The following is a 22,706-nucleotide window of genomic DNA, read 5'->3' on the forward strand; positions in this document are numbered from 1 at the left end:
CCTGCACGTGTGAGTTGTGATTTGCTTTCCTAAAGAGCAGAGTTGCAACACCAGCGTTTGGGAAGGGGAGGGAGGTGTGGAGCAGGAGCAGGGCAGGAGCCAGGAGGCTGGAGAGAGCCCCAGGTGCTTGCACTGAGCACAAAGTGTTTGTGAGCAGAGCTGAGAACCTGCAGGGACTCTCTCACCCGGGCTGGGATTAATGAACCACTTTGCATGGGGAATGAAGGGCCCAAGGCACAAAACCAAGGAGTTCCCACAGCTGGTGGGAGCAGCTTTTACCTGTCCTTAAGAAGCAGCTTTTGAGCACCTCCACTGCTTGGGGTCTGGGTTCATGGGGAGGAGGTACCAGGCTGCTGGGATCAGTGGAACCACTCAGACAAACTCCTGCAGCTGTGGGAACCCCACAAGAATGAAACCTGCCACACCATGGGTGTGACTGCAGCTCTGAGCTTGGTGCCCAAGGGAGCAGCACCTGTCCTGCTGGAGAGCTGAGAGAAAAAACAGGTCCATCCCAAAAAGGTTTGGGGTTTGCTTTAAATCAAGGTGTAGGGATAAACTCATTGAATCCCAGACTGGTTTGGGTTGGAAGGGACCTTAAAGCTCCCCCAGTGCCCCCCCTGCCACGGGCAGGGACCCCTCCCACAGCCCAGGGTGCTCCAAGCCCCATCCAGCCTTGGACACTGCCAGGGATGGGGCAGCCACAGCTTTTGGGAACAGCCTGGGCCAGGGTCGTGCAGCAGCCACCGTGCTGCTGCCTGTCCTGAGAGCAGAGTTACCCTGGGGACAGACAGACAGACAGACAGACAGACCCATGGCCACAGGACCAGGCTCTGTGGGGACACTCAAAGCTCTGAGGCTGCAGACTCAGGACAAACACAGATGAAGCCACCTTGGGAGGCACAAAATGCTTTTCATGGAAGGAGTTTCTAAAGCTGTTGCTGAAGGGAATCAGAGCTGGGTTCGGCTTCACACCCAGCCAGGAGCACTGGGAACTGGGACACAGCACCTTGTGCTGCAGGACAGGACAGGACAGGACAGGACAGGACAGGACAGGACAGGACAGGACAGGACAGGACAGGACAGGACAGGACAGGGGTCACCTCTCAGCCCTGATGAGCCTCACCTGCTCAAAGCCCTGAGCCAGGAGAAAACTCCCACTCCTACCCCCATCCAGCACCCAAAGCAGCCCCGAAGCTGCAGAGCACTGTGAGTGCTGGAGGGGGGGGAAGCTTCATCCTTCCCCATGGCTCAGCCACTCCGGAGCCCCAGGCAGGGAGATTTCTCCCAGAGCACTGCAGGAGCTGCCCCCAGTTTCCCACAGCACTTCCCTGCCACGGGAATGGCACAGGCAGGGCTGGAGCTGTCAGCAGAACCATCAGGTTCTGCTCCTCACAGACCTCTGGTGCTTCCCCATCAGAGGTACCTCGGGTTTCTCACCTGCAGAGGTGCTGGCTGGGGGCCGAGGCTCCTTCCCCTCTGGGTGCCTGGGCTTGGGCTCGGGTTCTGCCCCAGCACACAGAGAGCACAGGGGTGACACGGAGGTGGCTCCTCTGCACTGGGAGGTGACAGTGACAAGGAAGGTTAAAGGCACTGCAGGAGATAAAGAGCAGGGAATGTGGAATCCTGTTTTTAAGTTACTATTAAATAGGTCAGCTCTGCCTTTTCAGGCAGGGCAGAAATCCTCAGCATTACAACCAACTGTCCCTCAGGTCCTCCCCTTCACTGTCACCACCCATGTCACACACTCTCTTTCTTTGGACCACCCAAGTGGGTCCCCAGCTCTCCCACCCACGGACAGGGACAGGAGGGGGTCTGAGCACTGCAGGGGCCCAGGAGCAGGAGGCAAAGCTGCTGCATGGTCCCCAGGAAGCCCTGGCAGGAGCTCAGCCACCTCTGGGGGCTGCAGGATGGGGGGGCAGCACCCACCCAGAGCTGAGAAACCCCCCAGGGTGCCCACTTGGGCTGTCCCTGCCATCCAGAACCTTCCCATTGCTACAGCTCAGCTCTGACCCTAAAATGGAACTTTCTAGCATATCTACACACTGAAAACCCTCCCAGTGGGGTGTCTGGGGGGGTGTAAACAAGGTTTTTTAACTGTAAAAACTATGAAGTGCCATCAGGGAACCTCCAAGGTCACTGAAATTGGCTGAAGTTCTGCAGGGAGAGGGGGAGGAGGGACCATTCCCAGGATTTCTGTGATTTGATGGAGGTCTGTGCCTGCCCTGGTCCTCAGCAGCCCTCAGAGGCACAGCACCCCCAGCCCAGCCCTGGCTGCACAATCCTTGGCTCTGCAGGGCAGAACATCACCAGGAAAGGGACTTCCCTGCCCTCCCTCAGCCAGGAGCACTCAGGGACACCCCTGTCACCCACAGCCCCAGCAAAGCCCCGGGGAAGGACACAAAGCTGGAAGCCAACAACGAGGGCCCAGCTCCCAGGGCAGCATCAGAGCTGAGGAAGGGCACAGCTGCTCCCTCCTTGCTCTCAAGCACTGTGGCTTTGTCCCCATCCCTCGCTGCCACCCCGGTGAACCCCACCTCCCACACCCAGAAGGAAATTGCTGAGATCTTACCCTGCAGGAGACCAGAGCAGCAGCACCAGGAACGGAGCCGAACACCTTGACCAGCAGTGATTTAATGACAACACATGGCAGCAAACAGGACACAGCACCCTGGGAGGAACTTGCTGCTCAGAGGAGCTTACCAGGAGAAAATTACTACAAAGAAAAGCCAGGGGTGCTCCAGACTCTGCTTCTGACTGAAGCCACACGTCAAAGACCACGCGGGTGCAGAACGGACCAAGGGTAATGAAAAACAAACCTGAAGAGGTGGCTGAGGAGGACCCAGGAGAGCAGGACAACAGGACAATGGCAGATTTATTTACAGTAGGACACAAAGAATACATACATTAATTAAAAATTACAAAGAATTACAGAGAAAACACTTGGGGGAAGGATGAGAAATCAATGCTGGCTGAGCCTCCCCACTGAGGCAGGGGTGAGAGAAAAGAGAAAGGAAAAAAAAAAAAAAAAAGAAAGAAAAATCAACCATAATCTGAGAGAGGGATCTCCAATCAGAACTGACACAGGACTCCACAGAACAGTTGGGTCACACACCCCCTGCTCCCTGTCTCCATCCTCAATTCCTGGCTGATCAGACTTGGGCATCTGGAGACTCCTGGCTGAGTCCCAGAGCCTGGGAGGCAGCTCCAGCAGGGAGTGGGGATGGCAGTAAGACACAGGCCTGGACCTGGTGGAAACTCTTATGGCAGCTGGGGTTAAAAGAAGCCCCAAGCCCCTCCAGGGTGCCTGTCAGTGCTGGTGACAGGGAGGGCTTTGGACAGTTCTGGGTTGGAAGTGTCACCTGTGGCAGCTGCTCCTTCGGAGACCTCGCTGCTCACTACAGCAAGAGGCAAAAGCAAAATTTCCAGAGATCTCACAAAAAAACACCCCAAGCCCTGACTGAACCCAGCAAGTCTGGAGCCAAAGGAAACCTTCACTGTAACATGGAACCTTTTTACTGGTCAATAACATCAAAGTGACCAAAATAAAAAACTTTTAATCTCTTTTATAAAGAGCTTCCTGGGCTGACTCAGGCATCGAGCCACAGAAAAGGGGGAGCTGGAGGGGAGCTCACCCCACTGCCCTGCAGGGCTCAGACCATTCTGGGGAGAAGAACAAACCAGAGGGGGGGGGGTGAAAGCTTTTCCTGTGCCCTGGAGGTAGAGAATCTCAGAGGTGGAGAGGAGGGCAGCTGGAGCAATCCTTGGGGCTGCTGTCCCTGTCCCCAGCCCCTTCCACACGGCTGGCACAGCCCAGCCCTGCACCAGCTCCCTTGGCACTGAACAGCACGTGGCAGCCTCCCCTCCACAGGGCTCCACGGTGCTCCCAGGAAGGGCCTGGATTCCAATCCAAACCCTTGGATTCCCTGGTGCATCCTTTCCAGTCCCAGATTCCAGCACCGGCGCAGTCACATCTCGTGGGAAGCTCCCCCTCCTCCTGCAGCCCTTCTGGGGGGGGAAGCCTTGCTGAGGGCTGCAGTCCTCAGGCTCTCCCGGGGTGAAATTGCACTTCCCAGGCTCCACATGGCACCTCCATCCAATTGTGAACGAGCTGAAGCCAGGAGCTGAAGCCAGGACTGCAGTGCTGGGGGAAAGCCTTGGGGATCCTTTCATCTGCCAGAGTCCAGCTCCCTCTCCTGTTGCAGACACGAAGGCAGGACAGAAACCCAGTCTGAGATTTGTCTGAAGAGTCTCCCTGAATCCTAGAGCACCCCAGAGGGCTGGAAGAAAACGTTTTCCTAAGTGTTCCCACTGCTGTCTCAAATCCATTCGTCATCAACATGAAAAAAAAAAAGATGAATTAGCAAAAAGGGGGTTTACATATACAGAGGGGTATTTCTCTGCTACAAAAAACCTCCCTCAAATATGGAACAGGATAATAAAGTTAAAATATAAGGTATCTACAGACCCCTTTTCCCCCCAGAAGCAGCCCAGAGTCCATGTACACTGTGCCAAAGTTTACATTCCAAAACCGGGGAGTTATTTATTTCTCTTGTCGCTCTCCCACTGGATTTTGTTTCCTTGAAAGAGCTGGGAGATGATGTCCCCGTTGCTCCCAGGACAGGTGCTCAGAGGTCTCTGCTCTCTCCTGGCTCTCTGCCCTTCAGTCGATCTTCACGGCAGCGTAGATCTTGCGGACGAACATGTAGGCAGCATAGAACCCAATGGTGCCCGTGAGGAGCCAGAAGGACAGGACCATGAGGGCAGTGTAGCCAAAGTACAGCAGGGATGGGATGAACTCCACAATATCCAGCTAAAACAGGAGAAGGGAGGAAAAAAAACCAAGCAAAAGTCATGTAAAGAAGCGACGAGCGTTGGGTGCCGAAAGCTGTCAGTGCCCTCAGTGAGAGGGGAAACCTCCAGCCCCTCAGCTTTGTCCCATTGGGACATTTCTGGCATGTGAAGGGATCCCCTTTGAGGTGGCTCCCCCCTGAGGCACTTCCAGCCTCCCCAGGAAGGAATGTTGGCTGGTGAGCTGCAGAGGGAGAGAGCAGGGGCAGGCAGCCCTCCCACATCCATCTCCTCCTGCCAGGGGGCACTTGATGCAGGAGCAATGGCAATACCTTGTTCACAAAGTAGAAGATGGCATAGATCAGGACGTAGAAGGCAGATCCCCCAGACACCAGGAAGGTTCTCCACCACCAGCGGTAATCCTGGGAGGGGAAAAGCCCCAGCATCACCCTGAGTCACTCCCAGGGCAGCTGTGACCCTTCTAGGACAGGGAGCACACCCACTTCCCTCCAAAGGAACACCCCAGTTTGGGGCTGGGGAGCTGGAAGTGTTTCCCAACCAAGAGGATGAAAAGCTGAGGTTGTCAGGAAATCCAGGGGCTTCAGTTCCCCTTGAAGCTGAGAGGTGTCAGGAACAACCACACTGGGTCACAACCAGAGTTGTGCTGAGCAGCAGCAACACCCTGACCTCTGCCCTGAGCTTCCCAAACAACAACCAGAGCAGCCTCACCTCAGCACACAGCTGGAAGTACACCATGACAATGCTGATCTGGGAGCAGGACACCACCAGGATGATGAACACCAGGAAGAGGAAGCCAAAGAGGTAATAGAACTGGTTCTCCCAGATTGCCTGAAACAGACACAGCAGAAACTTGTTTCCCTGCTCCTGTCATCAGTCAGCAAACAGAGACCAAGCCCCACAGCTCACCCAAGGGAGAGCCAGGGGCCCCTGAGGCTCACAGATCCACAGTGTGCTTCATTGTGCTCCAAGAGGAATCAGGCTGCCTGAAGACAGCTCTGAGGTGGCTCCTTCATCCCCCTCCATCTCCCTCCCTAGCCCTGGGACAGCAAATTGCTCCCTGTCCATGGAAAGGTAAAAAAAACACTGGGAGCAGCTGGAATGGCTCAGTGAATGCTGTAAGACCAGGACCATATTTTACAATAAGCTTTTATCTTTACCACCATCCTCCAAATCACCAAAGTGTGTCCCATAGGCATCTCCAGGTGCTTCAGTGACAGTCTGAACAGCCCCAGAGCCCCACTGCTCTCTCTGGAAATGATCCCAAACAGGCTGGGGGAAGCTGCTAGCCCTGTCAGCAGGCACAGGGACAGGAGACTGCTCCAGTGGCAGCCTCTGGCTTTCAGAAGTGTTGGGACTGTTGGAATCCTGCTCAGGAGTGAGGTGGTTCAATGCTTACACTGAAAATGAAGAACAGCTCGATGAACATGGCTCCAAAGGGCAGGATGCCAGCCATGAGGATCCTGCAGAGCCAGAAAGAAAAACCATAAGCAGCACAATCTATCTGCCTGCCCATCAAGAGTCCCCTGTGACCACACCAGCAAATGCTCCACAGCTCCAGATAACTCAAAAAGATTTCACACAGCAAGTGGGGCAGCTGCTCCCACCCCCTCCATCAGCACCAGAGCCACCACAGCAGCACTGTCACCACTGACTGGTGCCACACAACTCAAGGAAACATCTGCCCGTGTCCAGAGACCAGCAGAAGGTGGCACTGGGCAGCTCAGGGGACTGAGGGGAAAGGGCTTCACTCACCACATTGCCCAGACACTCACCCAACAAATTTATTCATGTACCACCTCTGCTCTGGGATCTGCCTGGGGATCTGATTGGTCCGGACAGGATTGTCATAGGGCTGCTTCCGAAACCCAAAGTAGTAACCCAGGTAGACCAAGGGCAAGGAGATCCCAAACCACATGCAGAGCAAGGCCACCATGGTAGGGAAAGGCACCTGGAACCACAGCAAGAGTCACAAAGTGAGGCTGCCAGCAAGGTCACCTGCCCTGGAGACTGAAGTCACCAGCCAGACCAACCCTTGCATCTCCCACTGCCACAACACCCCCATGTAGAAAGCTCCTGTGAAACAAAGGTTCCTGAGAGCCCCCCCACCCCCTCCCAGGCAGCAGGGTGCAGGGTGCAGGGGGTACCCACCGCTCCAGAGGAGTGTTTGCCCCAGATGAAGCAGTTCAGCACAAAGCAGAGACCGAAGACCACCCCAGGGTACAGGGTTGCTGTCTGCAGGGACAAGCACAGGGGAAGGGAAAACATCACTTGTCAGCCAGATGTTCCTCTGTAATGAGTCCACCCAGCCAGATGTTCCTCTGTAATGAGTCCCCTCATCCAGATGTTTGTGTGAGGAGCCCAGCACACAGCAGGAGGGCTGTGGGGAGATCTCAGACCATCCACTTGCTCTGGGGTTCAGCCCTTCAGGTCCAGCCAGCAGGACTCCATCCCCCAGCTCTGTGGCACAGCCACCCACACACACCCGTGGAGCTCACCCACAGCCCCCTGCACACCTGGGTGGCCCCCAGGCCCCAGGACTCACACAGAAGGCTCCCTTCTTCCATCGATGTCCTTTCAGAGTCCGGTACAGGCGGCCAGCAAAGAATCCACCAAAAACCCTGGAGAGGAACAAGCCAGGACAACACCAATGAGCTTTGATTGTTGGGAAGAAGGGTTGGGAGGCAGGAGAGCAGTGCTGGGGGCAGACACCCAGGCACCTACCCCATGAACATGAAGAGGAAGCAGGCAGTGGTCATCAAGGCCCCGCGGCTGGAAGGTGAGAGCATCCCCAGCATCGCAACAACTGCAGAGGGAGAAAGGGACAAAGAGCTCTGCTGCAGGGACAGCCAGCACCTGGGGACAGCTCCCTGCAACCCCTGCCTTCTGCACACACCTCACAGAGTAACACCCACAGCACCCAGCTCTGCCCAGAGGGAGGAAGCCACAGCTTTGATCGAGCTACAGACCACGCTGCAGCCTCAGATTCCCTGGAGATTTGAGCAGGTGCAGCTCAGAAGAAAAGGGACAAGAGGGCAAATCCCTCACCCCACTGTCACCCAGAGCTCATCTCTTGGTGACAAACACCAAAGGATGCCTCAGCTGGGAAATGGTGCCTAGAACCACCTCGAGAAACCCTGTGACCTCACTCAACCTAAGAGGAGCACAGGCTGAGGCCAGTGGGAGCTACAGACACCCTGGAGCTCCTTCCTTGTGCCCTCAGAGCCACCCCACGCCACGGGTGACACTTACAGATGACAATCAGGATCATACAGAAGAGCTGAATTCCTGATCCCAGGAGAGAGCTGAGGATCATGGGGTACTGTGGAGGCCTGAAGACATCTCCGTGCACCAGTTTCCAGCCAGATTCTTCCATAGTATCTTCCTGTGGCAGCAGCAGGAAAAGGAGGCATTGAGGTTCCTGTCAGGGGCAGCCTGAGGGCCCCGCACCCACTGCTGCTCCAGGACTTTACCACTCCAGTTAAAATGAGAGCACACAACAAAACTGCCCCTCCTGAGCCCCGGGCTTGAAGCAAAAGAGGAAAAGGCAAGAGCCAAGACATCCAAACCTTCAGCCTGGAGCCCTCCCCATCTGTGCTCCCCTCCCTCTCTGAGCCCATCCCCAGCAGCACACACTTACAATGTCATCTTCCTTGTTGTAGTTGGCAATGTCCTTCCGGAGGGTCCGGATGATGATCATGCTGAGAATCCCTGAGAAGAAGCACAAAACCAAGACCAGCTCAGAGTTCCTGACATGGCTGTGCTGCTCACACACACTTCTGGCTAGGAGAAGAGGCTCAGAGTCACCAACCATCACCCCCAGCCTTCAGGGAACACAGAAACACAACCCCAGGGAGCAGGGAAGGCAGGATCCCAGCAACAAGAGGGCACTGGGGCCTTCCTGATGAGCTTTAACCTTATTCTGCTCCCCCAGTCAGAGGGCAGAGGTGGGTAACTGTCTGACCCCACGGACACTGCCTGAACCAGGAGGTTTTCTGTGCCAATGTTTGCTTCCTGCCCCTTCTGATGGGGTTTGGACGTGGCCCCATCCTCCTCCAGCCACCTGGAGCTGAGGGGCAGAGACAGTTCCCCACCCCTCACTCACCTGAAAGGAAAAAGACAACCACAACTGAGTTGATGATGGAAAACCAGTGGATCTGCACATCACTCATGGTCAGGTAGGTGTCCCAGCGGGAAGCCCACTTAATGTCACTTTCCTGAAAGAACAGGGAAGTTCTTCTCCCACCAGCACAGTCCCAGTGGCTTCCCCAGGAGCTCTGTGCCAGGCCTGGGGAGCAGGGAGCTGCCAGCCAGCTGCCCATTATCCCTCACCTCCCAGTGGACAGAGTAGGTGAAGAGCAGCTGGTTCTCTTTGGAAGGGTCGATCTCCTGGGGGGCAGAGGCTGTAGCTTCAGGCAGAGTGCACAGACTCTTCTCATCAGCCTTCAGGTCTGTCAGGGAACACAGGGCACAGGCTGGGTCAGCCCCCACCCCAGGCACCACCTCACCCACAGCTCACCCCGGGCACCAACACCCCTGGGCTGCCACAGCCCTGCAGGGGACACACTTATCCCTTTCTTCCATTTTTCCCTCCTTCCCTCCCTTCCTTCCTCACCTGCTCTGCAGTTTGCAAAACCAGCATGCTGACCAGAAGTGGAGCACTGCTAACAAACTTTAGGGAAAGCCATGCACCCCTTAACTGGAAGGATAAAAGCCAGAGGCTCTGGAACCAAGAACCCCAGACAAACCCCCTGTTCCCAACAGAGCCTGCTGCTGCCAGGGCAGAGCTGCAGGGGGAGGTACAGACAATGAGGAGCTTCCCTTGGAGATTCCTATTTCCTGGTGGGCTGACTGAGGTAGAAGTGTTTCCCCCTAACCATTATTTTTAACATTCAATCCCCCTAGAACAGCTCCAGCCCCCCTGTGGGTCTCCAGCCTAGGCTGCAGTCTCAGTCTGGGCCACAAGAAGAGCTGGACACCACGGGCACACTTCAGGCTAGATGACACAGGGCAAAAAACCCCAAGCCCCACACCCCAATCATTTTTTATGGACTGGCTTTCCCTGGATTACATTTCAAGGGTGTATTCACAGAGGTTTTCTGCTTTGATGATTTGACTCCCCCACTTCTGTGCCCACGACAGAAACAAGAGCTGGGACCCAGGCACATCAGGGCCCTACAAGAGATTCTTCTCCTTTGCCCCCTCCTCTCACCTTCCAGTTTAATACTCTGGGGGATGACTTCAAAGCGCACAACCCTGTAGGTGGGCTCCTGGTTGTCCTCCACATCCTCTCTGTGGTAGTAAAGGATGAAGGAGAGGTGGTTGTGCAGGTAGAACTACAACAGATTGACACCAAACACAACGTTAGCTCTGCAAGGGGGGAACTGGCAAGGCTCAGAAGCAACAACTGCAGAAAGCAGCTTCAGTGCAGAAAATGAAAGACTTTCAACTGTTCCCAGGTGCACTGTGCTACAGAGCAGGGTAACACCTCCCCAGGGCTACGGGGACCAGAGGAGAGAACACAGATGTCAGACAGGGAACACCTCAACCCCTCCAGGCATCGGGGACAATGTTTTGGTCTATTTCTGGTCTGGAGAATATCCTTATGGTATTTCACAGCTCAGCAGCAGCTGAGTGGCAGCAGAATCACTAAAATTAGGTCAGAAAGATCTCAGGAGCTACAACCTGAGTTCCCTGCCTGCTTTTTCTGCCACTGCACGAGACTGTCCAAGGTTACACAGCAAGTCAAGGCCAGGACTCCTGGCTATCATACCAACAGCCCAGCACCCATCCCCTTCTTCCAGCGAGAAACTTCTCTTGTATCTCCACCCTTTATAAACCCTCTGGTTGCAATCCCACTCCTGGTAAGTCTCTGGTAAGCTTATAAAGCCCTCTGACAGCCTCCCAGAGCTCCTGCAGGCCCCCCTCAGTCAGCAGCTGGATTCTCTACCTTGTTCCCATCCATAAACCCAAGCCTGTATCCATGCTCGAACTGCACATCCTTCTCCTTCTTCTTCTCCTCCTCCTCACGATTGGAATAAAACTCCAGCCGTGTGGCCACAGGGAGGTTATCAGCAATGCTGAAAGCACAGATTTCAGATCAAATTTGTCCCCAGCACAGAGAACCCCCTGACACAAGCCCAGCTGGGGGTGGGTGACTCACAGATGGACATAGTAATCCTCCCTGATGCGCTCAGCAATCAGCTTGCTCTGCTCTGTGGTCAGGGTGACTGCCTGGTTGGGCAGGTTGCAGAGAACTTCACATTTCTTCTCCACGTTCATGGAAACCTGGAAAGGTGTGTTTACAATTCTGTCCCCCCGGAGAACCTCACCTGGAAAAGAGGAAAATAAGAGCAGAGTGAAAGAGTGTTGGGCTTCAGGCCACAGATCCTGCCACTGCCCAGCTCAGTCTCCTCTGTCCCCACAGGCAGGGACAGTTCTGCTGTTTTACTGGAAGTTCCCACTCTCCTGTGAGGCAGATTAAATGCCCTCCTTCAGGAAAAGTGCTCCCTCTGTCCCACACACAGACTCCCCTGTTCACAGACACCCAGCACATCACACATCACACAAACACTTTGTCAGAGGAGACGTTTGTGGTCACTTTTCCTCCTGTGAGTAAAATCCCCCCCGTGGCTCAGCAGCAGCACTGCTCACTGCTCACTGCTCAGCAGATACACACCCAGATTCTCAGCCTTGTAGGTTATCTTGGTGGGCTGGCAGAAAGGCAAGGAGTAGTACTCATAGGGCAGCTGGGTTCTTGAGCTGGTGAGCTTCACAGCCTGCAGGAGGAAGAGCAGGATTAACCCTGGGAAAGGACTCCCACCACTTCCTCCCCTCTCCAACATCAGCCAGGAGCTGAAGCTCACTTTGGGACACCTCCCATAAAGCTCCTGTTGGATGCTGTTAAAAAAAAAAAAAAAAAAAAAAGAGACAGATGTTCCTGGCAGAGCTCCAGCTTTCTCTGCTGCTGCCCAGTTCCTAGCTGTGCACTCCCTGCACTGCATGAGCAGCATTTCATTCACATTGAAGGAAGAAGCAGGGGGGTGGCTTGGTTTTCCAAGTTCATGACTCAGCAAAGTTCTAAGAAATAACAACAAGCTCAAAATAGGTTCAAGAGTCACATTTCATACCAGATTGCAGTTATTTCCTAAAAAAAAAAAAAAATCATGTCACACAGGACCTGGAGCTCTGGAGCTCTGGCCTCTGGGGATAGGAAGAGTTGAGCAATTTTGATTTCTGTGAGGGAAGCCAAAGTCATCAGATTGGGAAGAATCTGGATGGTGACAAAACCCAAGTATCTCTGGGATGTTCCCACAAATCACACAGGACCAGGGATGTGCAGAGACAAACCACAGGGCCACAGCTGCTCTGAAAAGCAGGAGTGTTTTGTAAGGCAGCCAAGCTCATTTATTGGAAGAGCACTGGCAAACACTGACTTGTCTTATCACTTGAGGAAGCATTTGGCTCCTGAAATCCCTTTGGGAACAGCCATTCCAATACCCCCTTCTTCTGGGAAGCTTATGGTAGCCACAGGCAAGTCTCATTTGCTTAAAAATAGCCCCTGTCTGGCAGCCTGTGGCCAGAGAGCAAACTGTGCTGTGCTTCACGTGGGAGCAGCCAACCTCAGCATCCCCAGGGGTGCCCCACGTTCTGCTGAGACACAGCCCACAGCTTGAGAAAAATAAATGAAAGAGGCTACAGATTGCTGATGTCTGGAAATGAAGCCTGGCTTCCTCCTGGAGGGGTGAGGCAGCTCCATCAGTCACTACCAGCACTGCTCTCCAGCAGCACTCAAGGACAAATGCCTCATCATGGATCTCACTGGCCTGGCAGACACAGTGTGTGCAAAAAAATGGGGAAGTTCTGGTTCAAACCACTTCTTTATTCTGCTACCACCACCCTCTCTAAGCACTTGGAGAGTCAGTGCAAAGCTGGAGGAAAATCTCTGGTTAAATTCACCTTGAGGCTACAGAGGGAAACAGGGCTCATCTCCCAAAGACAGCAGCATGGCCAGGGCTTTGGTGCAGCTGCTGAAGGAATTTGGCAGAGGGCATCAGAAGCCAGGAAGAGAATCATGTTGGGAACTGCAGGGTAAGATGAGGACACTGACCACTTGGGGGCTGCTGCTCCCCAGCACCCTACACAAACATTGTGAGAAAGGGAAAATATCTGCCCCCAAAACTGTACTAACAGGATCCCAAGCTTTCGCTTTCCACTTAGCTGTTATGATATAAAGAAGGAAAAAAAAAACCTACTAAAATATAAGAAACTCCAGAGCAAAGAGAGCAGCAGCTCCTACCTTTATTTCTACAGGATCATTGCGGTGGAAGTTGATAGGAGCCACCCCAGGCACATAGAAGGAGTCTGTGCCGTGCAGCAACACCAGCAGCAGCAGTGAACACCTCAGCCTTTCCTGCCAGGAGGAGAGGAAACATTAAAACACAGCAGACACATGGGAAAAAACACATCAAAGGTGGGCAACACCACCAAAAGTGTCATCCCAGGCACTGGAAAGGCTGCACAGCCAAGGATTAAACACTCAGACAAACTGCTCTGGACTTTCTGTGACTCTCAGGGAGTCACTTTCCACCCTGTGTGTCTCTGCCTCCCCATCTGCAATCAGGAAAACATCACCTTTGCTGTCACCTGCTTCCTGTGCCTCGCTGTGCTGCTTTCTCTGACCTCAGAGCTCAGTGTTTCTCTGACACAGGAGGGGACTGTCCCCTGGGCAGGTGAAGCTCTGGCAGGAACATCCCTCCTGTCCCACAGCACCACTGACCTGCAGCAATTATCTTGCTTCGTTTGCCACCCAAGTGCCACGTTTGCCACTGAAGTGCCAGGCACCTGCAGCCCAACATGACTTCATAAAAACACAACCCCTCTGGTGCCAGCCTTGCCCCGAAAACACACACAAAGTCTCTCTCCAAAGACTCTGAAAATCCATTTCTTTAGAATGAAACCCTCAGCTGTAAGAAATCAGCCCCCACCTTCCCTGCAGCCACTTCTTGTCCTGGGCTGCACACACACTCCAGGGAAGGCACTGCAGGACCCGAGAGTCCTGCCCAGGGTACCAGCAGGTGCCTCCTACACACCAACCACCTCAGGACACCTCCAGCCAGCACCAATTTCAAGCATTTTACCTGAGCTGGGGCTGTACCAGGGCTGGCTCGGGGCTTGCAGCTCCCTGAACTTAAGAGGGAGGAAAGGGAGTGAGGAAAGGGTCAGGCACCGTGGCTGAGGATGGACACTGCCCCATTCCTTTCCCCCAGAGAAGGGCACGAGGGACATCAAACACCCATAACCAAGAGCTTCTCATGGAGTTTTGAAGGAAAACAAGGAAAGCCCAGGAGAGCAGAGCCCTGTGCCCTGCTCCAACGTCCCATGCCACAGCTTTTGAATACAGTGACAGGGAGACAGAAGGGCAGAGCCTGCTGGTTTGTGGGGAGAAGCAAAACCCCCCAGGGAGCAGAGCAGAGAGGAGCTGTCCCCACAGCTCAGGCACATGGGGACAGCACAGCCCCAGCTCCTCTCTTCTGTGTCTCTCAGCCCATCCCTGCACTCGGAGGAGCCCCTGGAGAGGAACAAGTTCTGCACTCACCCATCCCAGAGACTCCTCAGGCACCGGGAGGGCCCTTCCCAGCCTGTTCTGCCTCCAGCCAAAGAAAAGGCTGCAAGGAATCTCCTGCAGGACCAACTTCGGCTCCAACCCAGTGGAGCACGGGGATGCTTAAAGCCAAACAACACCAACCCCCGCTCCCCCAGTGCCTCCCAGTGCCTCCCAGTCCGTGGCCACACGAGTCCCCTCACAGCCCCGGCCAGCAGCGACCTTTGCATCCGCAGGCACCGTTCCCTCCCGGTATGGAGGAGACATCCTGGGAAATTCGGGAGGGAAACCGTTCCCATCCCAGGCAGGCACCGAGCACCTCAGCAGCTCCGTGACCGCTCCGTGCGGCGGCACCGCCCCGCACTGTCCCGCACCGCCTCAGCTCCCCGGGGCTCGGGGAATAACCCGCTCACGACAACGAAGGGACCCGGGGCTGCTTCCCCGCCGGTAACCGCCGCACAGCGTTTGTGCCAACCCCACACGACACCACCGACCCCTCCACCGGTACTGGTACCGGTACTGGGCTCGGGGAAAGGCAGGGCTGCCCGCTGCTCCTCACACCCGGGACCGCCCGCGGCAGAGCCCCCGGCCCGGCCCCGTGTCCCCCGGCCCTGCACAGCGCCGGGAATCCCGGAGCCGGGGCGGAGGGGGCAGGGACGGACTCCGCTCCGCTGACCCGCGGGCCCCTGCCCTCCTCCGGCGGGGACCTCCCCGGGGACGGGCGGTGCGGTTGCCGGGGCCCGGGCGGGACACCGGAGCCTCCCCGGGGTCGGCCCGGCCCGCAGCCCCCCCGCAGCCGCTGTCCCGGGGCCGCACCGCCGGGCAGAGCCCCGGGAGGAGGCTCCGTGGCCGCGGGGCCGCTGCGGGGCCCCCCCGCACTCACCCGCACCGCCGACGCCGCCATCTTGGATCCACGTGTCGGCGCTGACGTCAGCGGAAGCGGCGCGGGGTTGGCTGCCGGGTTGGTCGCCATGGCGACCGCGGCGGGGCCGGGCCGGGCCGGGCGGTATCGGGTCCAGCCCAACCCCGCTGCCGGGGGAGAGGGGACGGGACGGGGCACGGCGGCTGCGGTTTCCAGGGGGTGTCTGACCCCGCCGAGCCGGCCGGGGATGGGGGGGGGGGGGGGTGGCCCCGCCGCCATCTTCCCTGCGGGCAGCGGCCTCACGGCCCAGCGTGGGCGCCATGTTCGGTGCGGCCCAGGAAGCCCGGAACCACCCGGCCGGGCCCTCCGGTCAGACCCTGCGGGCCGCCCCTACTGACTCCCGGCTTCGGCCCAGCCGCATCCCATGCCCCCCTGCCCGGGCTGGGAAAGGCGAGGAGAGAAATCCCGCACTGGGGGTAAAATAAAACAGCTCTGAAAACTGAGAAAATCGAGTCTTAGGCTCAGAAGCCGCGATGTGAGACACACAGGACAGTCTTAAAATAAACAAACCAAAATAACTCCCTGCTTTTCCCCAAATAACCCAACGTTAAGCACCAAAAAGAAGCAGCAGCATAAAATGAGTGGGAGGTGTCCCTGCCCATGCAGGGAGTCGGAACTGCATGGGCTGTAAGGTCCCTCCCAACCCTGACAATTCCATGATTTTATGAAACGCTCCAGCGTTTAATTGCAATCTGCAGGAATTACAGCGCACGGTGTTGCCAGCCGGGGGCTCCCCCCCCTCCCCAGCTGCTCCGCGATGTCCTCAGCCCCACCGAGAGCTGCCAGGGCGGTGAGAGCCCCTGTCCCCTCCCGTGGTGACAGAGGAAGAGGGGACAACATCCCCAGGCACCGGGGCAGCGGCAAGGCTGGGCTGGGGGGTACAGCAATGGGACAACTTCACAGGTAGTTGTCCTCTTCCTCCTCCTCCTCTTCCTCCTCTTCCTCGTCCCTCGCCAGCGCTTCGATGTCGTGGGTGATGTCGGTGATGATGCGGTTGAAGGATTCGTTTTCGGAGCGCAGGGAGCAGCTGTCGTAGCTGCGCACGGCCGAGGCCGAGGTGTTGCTCATGCTGCGCTTGATGCGGCCGAAGCTGTCGGTCAGGATCCCGCCCTCCCGGATCCCGATGCTCTCCAGGAACGTCTCGAAGTATCCGATGTCTTGGTCGGGGATGAAGGGTCTCATCCCTGCCGGGGGTCACCGTCACCTCGGGGTGCAGACATTCCAGCCCCATCCCCGGCAAGCAGACCCCCTCGGGGTGCTCTGGGGGGGTCCTGGGGACCCGGCTGCTTGCCTGGCTGCACCCCAAGGGTCGCCTGCACAGGGCGACTCAGTGGGATCCCGGACTCACCCAGGAGAAGGAATTTCCTGCGCTCCCCGTAGAGGCGCAGCAGCTCCCCGCAGTACTCCCGCACCGGCCCGCCCAGGCGGTACTCGCGGAGCAGGAGGGCGAACTGCTGGATCTCCTGGGGTGACAGCTTGTTGCGCAGCTGCGGGGACACGGGGACAGCTCGGGGCTGACGCACGGCTGGGACACGCAGGCAGGGTGCACCCCCAGCTCTACCACCGCCCCCTCTCTCTGCTCCCCACCGGCTCCTCCCCGGTGCGGGGAGCTCGCACCCCGCTTCCCCCACCCCCCCACCCTGGCTGCCGTCATCGAGCGGGGCCCCTGGCTTGTCCCTGTCCCCTCACTGTCATCATGTAGTCCTGGAGCTGCTCCAGCCCTGCGCCGCTTTGGTCGCTGCTGCTGCAGGCGGTGGCCAGGCTGTGGTGGGACCGGTGGAAGGAGGGTGAGGAACCACCGCTGTAATACGCCTCGAAGGTCTCGTGGGAGCCATTGCTGCGGGAGGATGGGGGTCAGGGGGCCCCAGCACCCCTTGTGCACCCGCCAGACCCCACACACACACACTGCACAGCACCCACCCACAGGCAGAGATGGAGCATCTCAGGTGGTACAGGAACCACCTGGGGCAGGGGCACCCACCCTGGGGGAGGGGCACCCACCCTGGGGGAGGGACACCCACCCTGGGACAGGGACACCCACCCTGGGGCAGGGACACCCATCCTGGGACAGGGACACCCACCCTGGGGCAGGGACACCCATCCTGGGGCAGGGGCACCCTTCGGGGAGCCAGACTCACAAGGAGCTGCAGCAGCTGAAGTCAGCATCGTATCCATACGTCCCGTCCGTGCGGCAGCTCTCACCTGGGGAGGGACAGCCACGGGCTGAGGGTTGGACCAAGTCTGTGCCACGGCAGCAGCCCCCCCTCCCTGTGCCCGTGCACTCCTGCCACCCCACTCGTGTCCCCCTGCCCGTCCTCGGCCACTCACTCCTGCTGGAGAGCCAGGGCCGCGTGGGTGTGGAGGTGTAGTGGTACCCAGCACGGTCCACACACTCGATGCTCTGGTCCCCGTAGATGATCTGGAAGACCTGGCAGATGAGGGCACAGGATTCTTCCCCGGCATCCTGGAGCAGCAGAGGGACACGGAGGGAGCCAGGAGGGCGGTGGGTGGGTGGGTGCTGGTGGGTGGCCGTGTACCAGCAGGAGACCCCGTGCCAGCGTGTGACCACGTGGCGGCAAGTGGCCAGGAGCCAGCGGTAGCCAGGTGCTGGGGGCACTCACCCTGTTGGGCACGGCGAGGATGACGAGGTTGGAGTAGGCGTCGGGACAGGGGTCCTGGGGGTCCAGGGGGTTGCTGCCCGCGTGTCGCCGCTCCCAGCTGCCGAACCCGGCGCCCCGTTCCCAGCTCCCGCCGGCGGTACCAGCTCGCCGCCGCTCCCAGCTGCCACCCCCGGGTTGTCGCCGCTCCCAGCTGCCGCCCCCGGGTTGTCGCCGCTCCCAGCTGCCCGAGGGCCGCCCGCGCTGCCTCCTCTCCCAGCTGCCCCCCCGCCTCCTCTCCAGGCTGCCGCCCTGCCTGCCCTCCTGCCCGCCCCGTGCTGCCCTCCAGTCCAGGCTGCAGATCGTGTGCCGCCGCTCCATCGGCCCCCCCAGCCGCCCCCCCGCCGGCCACGAGCCCCCCGGACGCTTCTCGGCGGGGAAGGCCTCGGGGACACCGGCCGGGGCTACCTCGGGGTGCGCTCCGGCGGGGACCGGGTCCACTCCCAGGCCTGGGGCAGCGAGGAGGGAACGGGCATCAGGGAGGGGGGGACTGCGCTGCCCACCCTGCCCGCCCCCCCTGGGTCCCGCCGTGGCTGCCCCGTCCCCCCGGCTGGGCGGGATGTGAGGGACGGGGTGCCCCAGTGGGATGGGGACAGGGGGACAGCAGAGGGGCTGGGGCAGGGGGTGAGGGGCACAGGGCAGGGGTCAGGGGACCTCCATGTGCAGGCTGAAGCCCGGCACAGGCCCCTCCCCGGGGACCCTGCCTGCAGCTGAGCCCCCACAACCCTTTGGGGCTCCGTGGGGGGGAGGGAAGGGGATGGGGGCCACTAGAACCCCCTCTCCTCCTGCCATTCAAGGGAACCAGGGCTGGGACCTGCCTGCTGGGGCCATGGGGAGCCCAAGAGGGGGGAGCAGCTCATGGCAGGGATAAGGGGGGCTAAGTCAGTGCCCCCTCCAGATCCAGGGCAGCAGACCCCCACTGAGCCCCTCACTGAGAGCCCGTGGACCCCTCCCTCACCCACCCCCCCCTTCCCAGGCTCCATCCTCCCCATTCCCTGGGGTGGCTGTGCCACGGTGGGGGGGTCCCCGGACCTGTTTTGAGGATGAGGAGGTGCAGGGCGTCATCGCGCAGGTAAGAGGCAGCAGCGATCTCGTGTGTGGGGATGCGCAGGATCAGCTCCTCGTTGTCCCGCCAGGTCAGCAGGAGGCAGCGGGCGGAGAGGCTGAGGATGCTGTCCTGCTCCGGGGTTGTCTGCAGCGGCAGCTCCTGCAGCTGCTGCGGGGGCACCACGATGGCGGGGGGGGGGACACCCAATGGGGGAGGGCATCAGACTATGGGCAGGCACCCGGAGGTGGGGGGCACCCGGAGGTGGGGGGGCACACTCAGGGCAGGATCAGGGCTCCTCTTACCCTGGCCGTGTCCAGCAGCTGCAGCACCTCATCCCGGCTGGAGGGGTTCAGGGAGGCTGTCACCCAGGTCAAGTGGCCTAAAAACTGGGGGGAAAGGGAGCACTAAACTCAAAAGTATCTTAATGGGGCTGAGGGTGCACATCGTCACCACCCCATGTCCCAGAGCCTCACCCAGAGCACACGCAGCCTGGATGTATGTCCCTGGGGTAGAGGAGGCTGTGAAAGGGGGGGGTTCCCTGCCCTGCAGTCCCTTCTCCCCATCCCTGGGTGCTGTCCAGGCAGAGAGGGGACCAGAACCCTCCTGGCCACCACAGATGGTGGGTTGGTGGCCTTGTCCTCCCTGCTGTGACCAGACAGGGGCTCTGGGCACCTCTGGGGGGACCTCCCTGCCAGCCCCTTACCTTCACCTCCTTCTCCACGTAGTCATGCAGCAGGATCTGGGGGTCAATCAGGTAGTCGGGGGGGTAGAGGGGCACGGAGTGGAGGGGCCGGCGGTACGCGGTGCTGCGGGGTGCGGGCTTGCGAGCGGCCTTGGGGAACACCAACCTCTTGATGGGTGACACGAAGCCCTGGAAAGGACAGGAGCACAGGGACGTGTCAGCTCCGGGAGGGGCTGGGCCTTCTCTGTTCCCTGACCCCAAATTCACATTGTTTAGGGTGCCGGGGTGACCCCACCTCTCCCCACTGCTGTATCCCCAGTCCCACCCTCATCCTGGTGTCCCCATATGTCCCGCTCATTCCTACCCTCCCACCTGCCCCCCGGGACCCCCAGCCCCAGCCCCACGCACCTTCTTGCCCTTCTTGGCTTCGCAGTCCATGTTGGGGCCGTGGTGCTGCTCCGGCACAGCCCCCCTGGCACAGCCCTCCCCGGCTCCGCTCGGCGCCGCAGCCTTTTCCTGTGTCGGAAACTCCACCAGGACGGCTGGGATGTGAGTTCCTGCCCCTCCTGGGGGGTGCTGGGACTGGGCTGTACTGGGCTGGGCTGGGATCAGGACGGCAATGGGACTGGGACCGGGACAGGGACTGCAACAGTGACAGGAGTGGGGGCAAGAGCAAGGGCAAGGACAGAACTGGCACTGGGATTGGGACTAGGGCTAGGACTGTGACTGGTCCTGAAACAGGTACCAGGAAGGGACTGGATTTGGACTGGGGCTAGGGTCAGGATCGTGACCAGGACAGGACAGGACAGGACTAGGGTTAGGACTGGAACTGGGTCTGGGACTTTGGCTGGGACTAGGACTGGGACCAGAGGCCCCCCCAGGATCTGGGGGGCTGCTGGGGCTCGGCAAGGCGGAGGTTGTCCCGGAGGTGGCCGTGTCCTTCCTCCCCGCAGGCTGCATCCTGCCCACACACCCCTTCCCTGCCGGCCACCACTGGCCAGGGACACTGTCACAGGTCCTGCTGTCCCCAGTGTACCCGGGTGCCCCAGGAGGGAGGGACTGAGCCCGGGGCAGATGCTGGGGATGGCAGCAAGGACAGGCTCCCCAGGCCAGGGCTTATTGAAATGAATTTAATATCTCATGTTGCAGCAAAATTAAAAATATACAAAAAGTTTGTGGTATACAAAAAAGTCTCGGTACAGACCCCGGCCTCCCGCTTGCCCCCCGCCCACGCCGAGGGTCCCAGAGGAGAAGGTGGCACACAGAGTATTTACAGTACGTGACAGAGGCCGCCTGGTACCGGCACCGGGGGAGGGGTGACCGGGGCAACGGCTGAAGCCCACCGGGAAGCATCCCCACCGGGAAACATCCCCCCGACAGCCAACGCCGGGAACTGATGCCCCGACCCAACCTCTGCCCGCTCCTTGAAGCCCTGGTGGCCCCGCTGCCACCCCCGGGGGTGACACCCCTCGGGCACCAGGACCCCCAGCCCCAGAGGAAGCTCGAACCCCCCCGGAGCCGCCCCCGGCCCGCAGCACGAGGCACGGGGTCCCGGTGGGCAGGAGCTGCCATCCCGGCCCTGCTGCTGGCCCCGGGGCCCCGGTTTGGCCTCCCCTGGGGCACAGGGGGGTGGCCGAGTCCCCAGGGACGGGCGTGGAGCCCATGGCTGCCCTGTGACCCCCAAGACCGGACCCCCACCCCGATCCGGGCAGCACCAGCTGCTGCCGAGACGCGGACCCGGAGCAGCCCAGGGCTGAGGGACCCGTGGCTTGAGTGCATAGAAAAGTGGCCCTCTGTCCCGCGTGGGGGTCCCCAGGGGGTGAAGGGCATGGAGGTGGGGGGGTACGGGTCACCCTGACCAGCAGCTCCCCTCTGGCCCGGGGGTACCGGGAGCGAGGCTGGGGGCGGGTTCCCGGTCCTCGAGTGACCCATCCCCGGTGGCTTCTCGGATCCATGAGGATCCGTGAGCCTCTCGGCTCCTGCCAGGACGACCCCGACCCCATCCCGGACACTCCCAGCCGCTGCCCCGACCTTCCCTGAGGAAAAGAGCCCCCCCAGCCCAGAGCAGCCCCTTCCCAGAGGAGCCCCCCCGCTCGGCACCGCTCAGCACCCGCCGCCGGTGTCTGCCCGTTAACGGCGCTGAAGAAGGGGAGGGGTCGCGGGGGAGCCGGCCCGCTGCTCGGCCCCAGCCGCGCTCTGCACCCTCCTCTCAAAGAGTTTCCGAGGCTTCCAGTTAGCACCAGTTAGCACCAGTGACCCCAGCGACCCCCCGCCCCAGCCCGCTGTCACCCGGGCCGCAGCTACGGAGAATGAGAAACAAAAGCGACGCGAGGCCACCGGGGCCGGGGGCGGCCATCGACCCTCGGGGACACCAGGGGTGGCGGCCAGAGAGGTCCCCAGGGGCACCGTGTCACCCCGGCCCTCCCCGTGGCCGAGCCTCGGTGCCTGGTGGAGAAGTGTCACAGGGCAGAGGTGACACCGCGACACGGGGCAGGCGGGACCCTGCCGGGCCGGTGCGGGGGGTGCGGGAAGGCACAGGGGCCGTGGGTGTGGGGGGAGAGGGGGTTCACAGCCCCCCCTGCCCTGCAAACCCCCGCCAGCCCCCGGGCACACACATAAACACGCACACGCATGAACTCGCACACGCACGGACACGCACACGGACCCACCTGAGACACGCCTGGCCCCGGGGGGGCACGGGGTACATTCAGCACAGCCCTTCGCGGGGGTGGGACACTCGCCAGCGGATCCGGACAGGACTGGGGGACACATTCAAATCCGGAGCCCGGGGCAGCCCCAGTGCTCTGGGCAGGCAGGGACAGAGGGACAGGGACAGAGGGACAGGGACAGAGGGACAGGGACAGAGGGACAGGCAGGGTCCCCGCTCACTGTAGACGTGGAGGGAGCTGATGCCGATGGGGGATGGATGGAAACCCCCCCGGGTTGGAAGCAAAGCCAAACCCGGGAGGGGGAACCTGCTGGGGGGT

At 59.6% G+C, this 22,706-nt stretch overlaps 2 protein-coding genes across 2 annotated transcripts; both read right to left on the reverse strand.

Annotated features, from left to right (window-relative positions):
* Positions 1–2,854: 2,854 nt before the first annotated feature.
* On the reverse strand, positions 2,855–15,566 carry TM9SF4 (transmembrane 9 superfamily member 4). The gene is made up of 18 exons (XM_071759962.1): positions 15,294–15,566; positions 13,106–13,219; positions 11,486–11,585; positions 10,970–11,138; positions 10,757–10,886; positions 10,019–10,142; positions 9,139–9,257; positions 8,912–9,023; positions 8,447–8,517; positions 8,059–8,191; positions 7,531–7,612; positions 7,352–7,427; positions 6,958–7,041; positions 6,582–6,757; positions 6,206–6,269; positions 5,518–5,637; positions 5,121–5,210; positions 2,855–4,810 (listed from the first exon to the last, which is right to left on the reverse strand). Exons 1-18 carry the CDS (start codon positions 15,549–15,551, stop codon positions 4,661–4,663), a joined length of 2,172 nt encoding a protein of 723 aa, XP_071616063.1. The 5' UTR covers positions 15,552–15,566; the 3' UTR covers positions 2,855–4,660.
* Positions 15,567–15,695: 129 nt separating this feature from the next.
* CCM2L (CCM2 like scaffold protein) lies at positions 15,696–20,382 on the reverse strand. Its single transcript, XM_071759963.1, has 10 exons — positions 20,128–20,382; positions 19,741–19,908; positions 19,340–19,423; positions 19,022–19,205; positions 17,954–18,438; positions 17,661–17,796; positions 17,471–17,534; positions 17,022–17,169; positions 16,681–16,819; positions 15,696–16,516 (listed from the first exon to the last, which is right to left on the reverse strand). Exons 1-10 carry the CDS (start codon positions 20,155–20,157, stop codon positions 16,230–16,232), a joined length of 1,725 nt encoding a protein of 574 aa, XP_071616064.1. The 5' UTR covers positions 20,158–20,382; the 3' UTR covers positions 15,696–16,229.
* Positions 20,383–22,706: the final 2,324 nt, after the last annotated feature.

The sequence above is a fragment of the Heliangelus exortis genome, chromosome 16 (genome assembly GCF_036169615.1).
Source record: "Heliangelus exortis chromosome 16, bHelExo1.hap1, whole genome shotgun sequence".
Classification (NCBI taxonomy): domain Eukaryota; kingdom Metazoa; phylum Chordata; class Aves; order Apodiformes; family Trochilidae; genus Heliangelus; species Heliangelus exortis.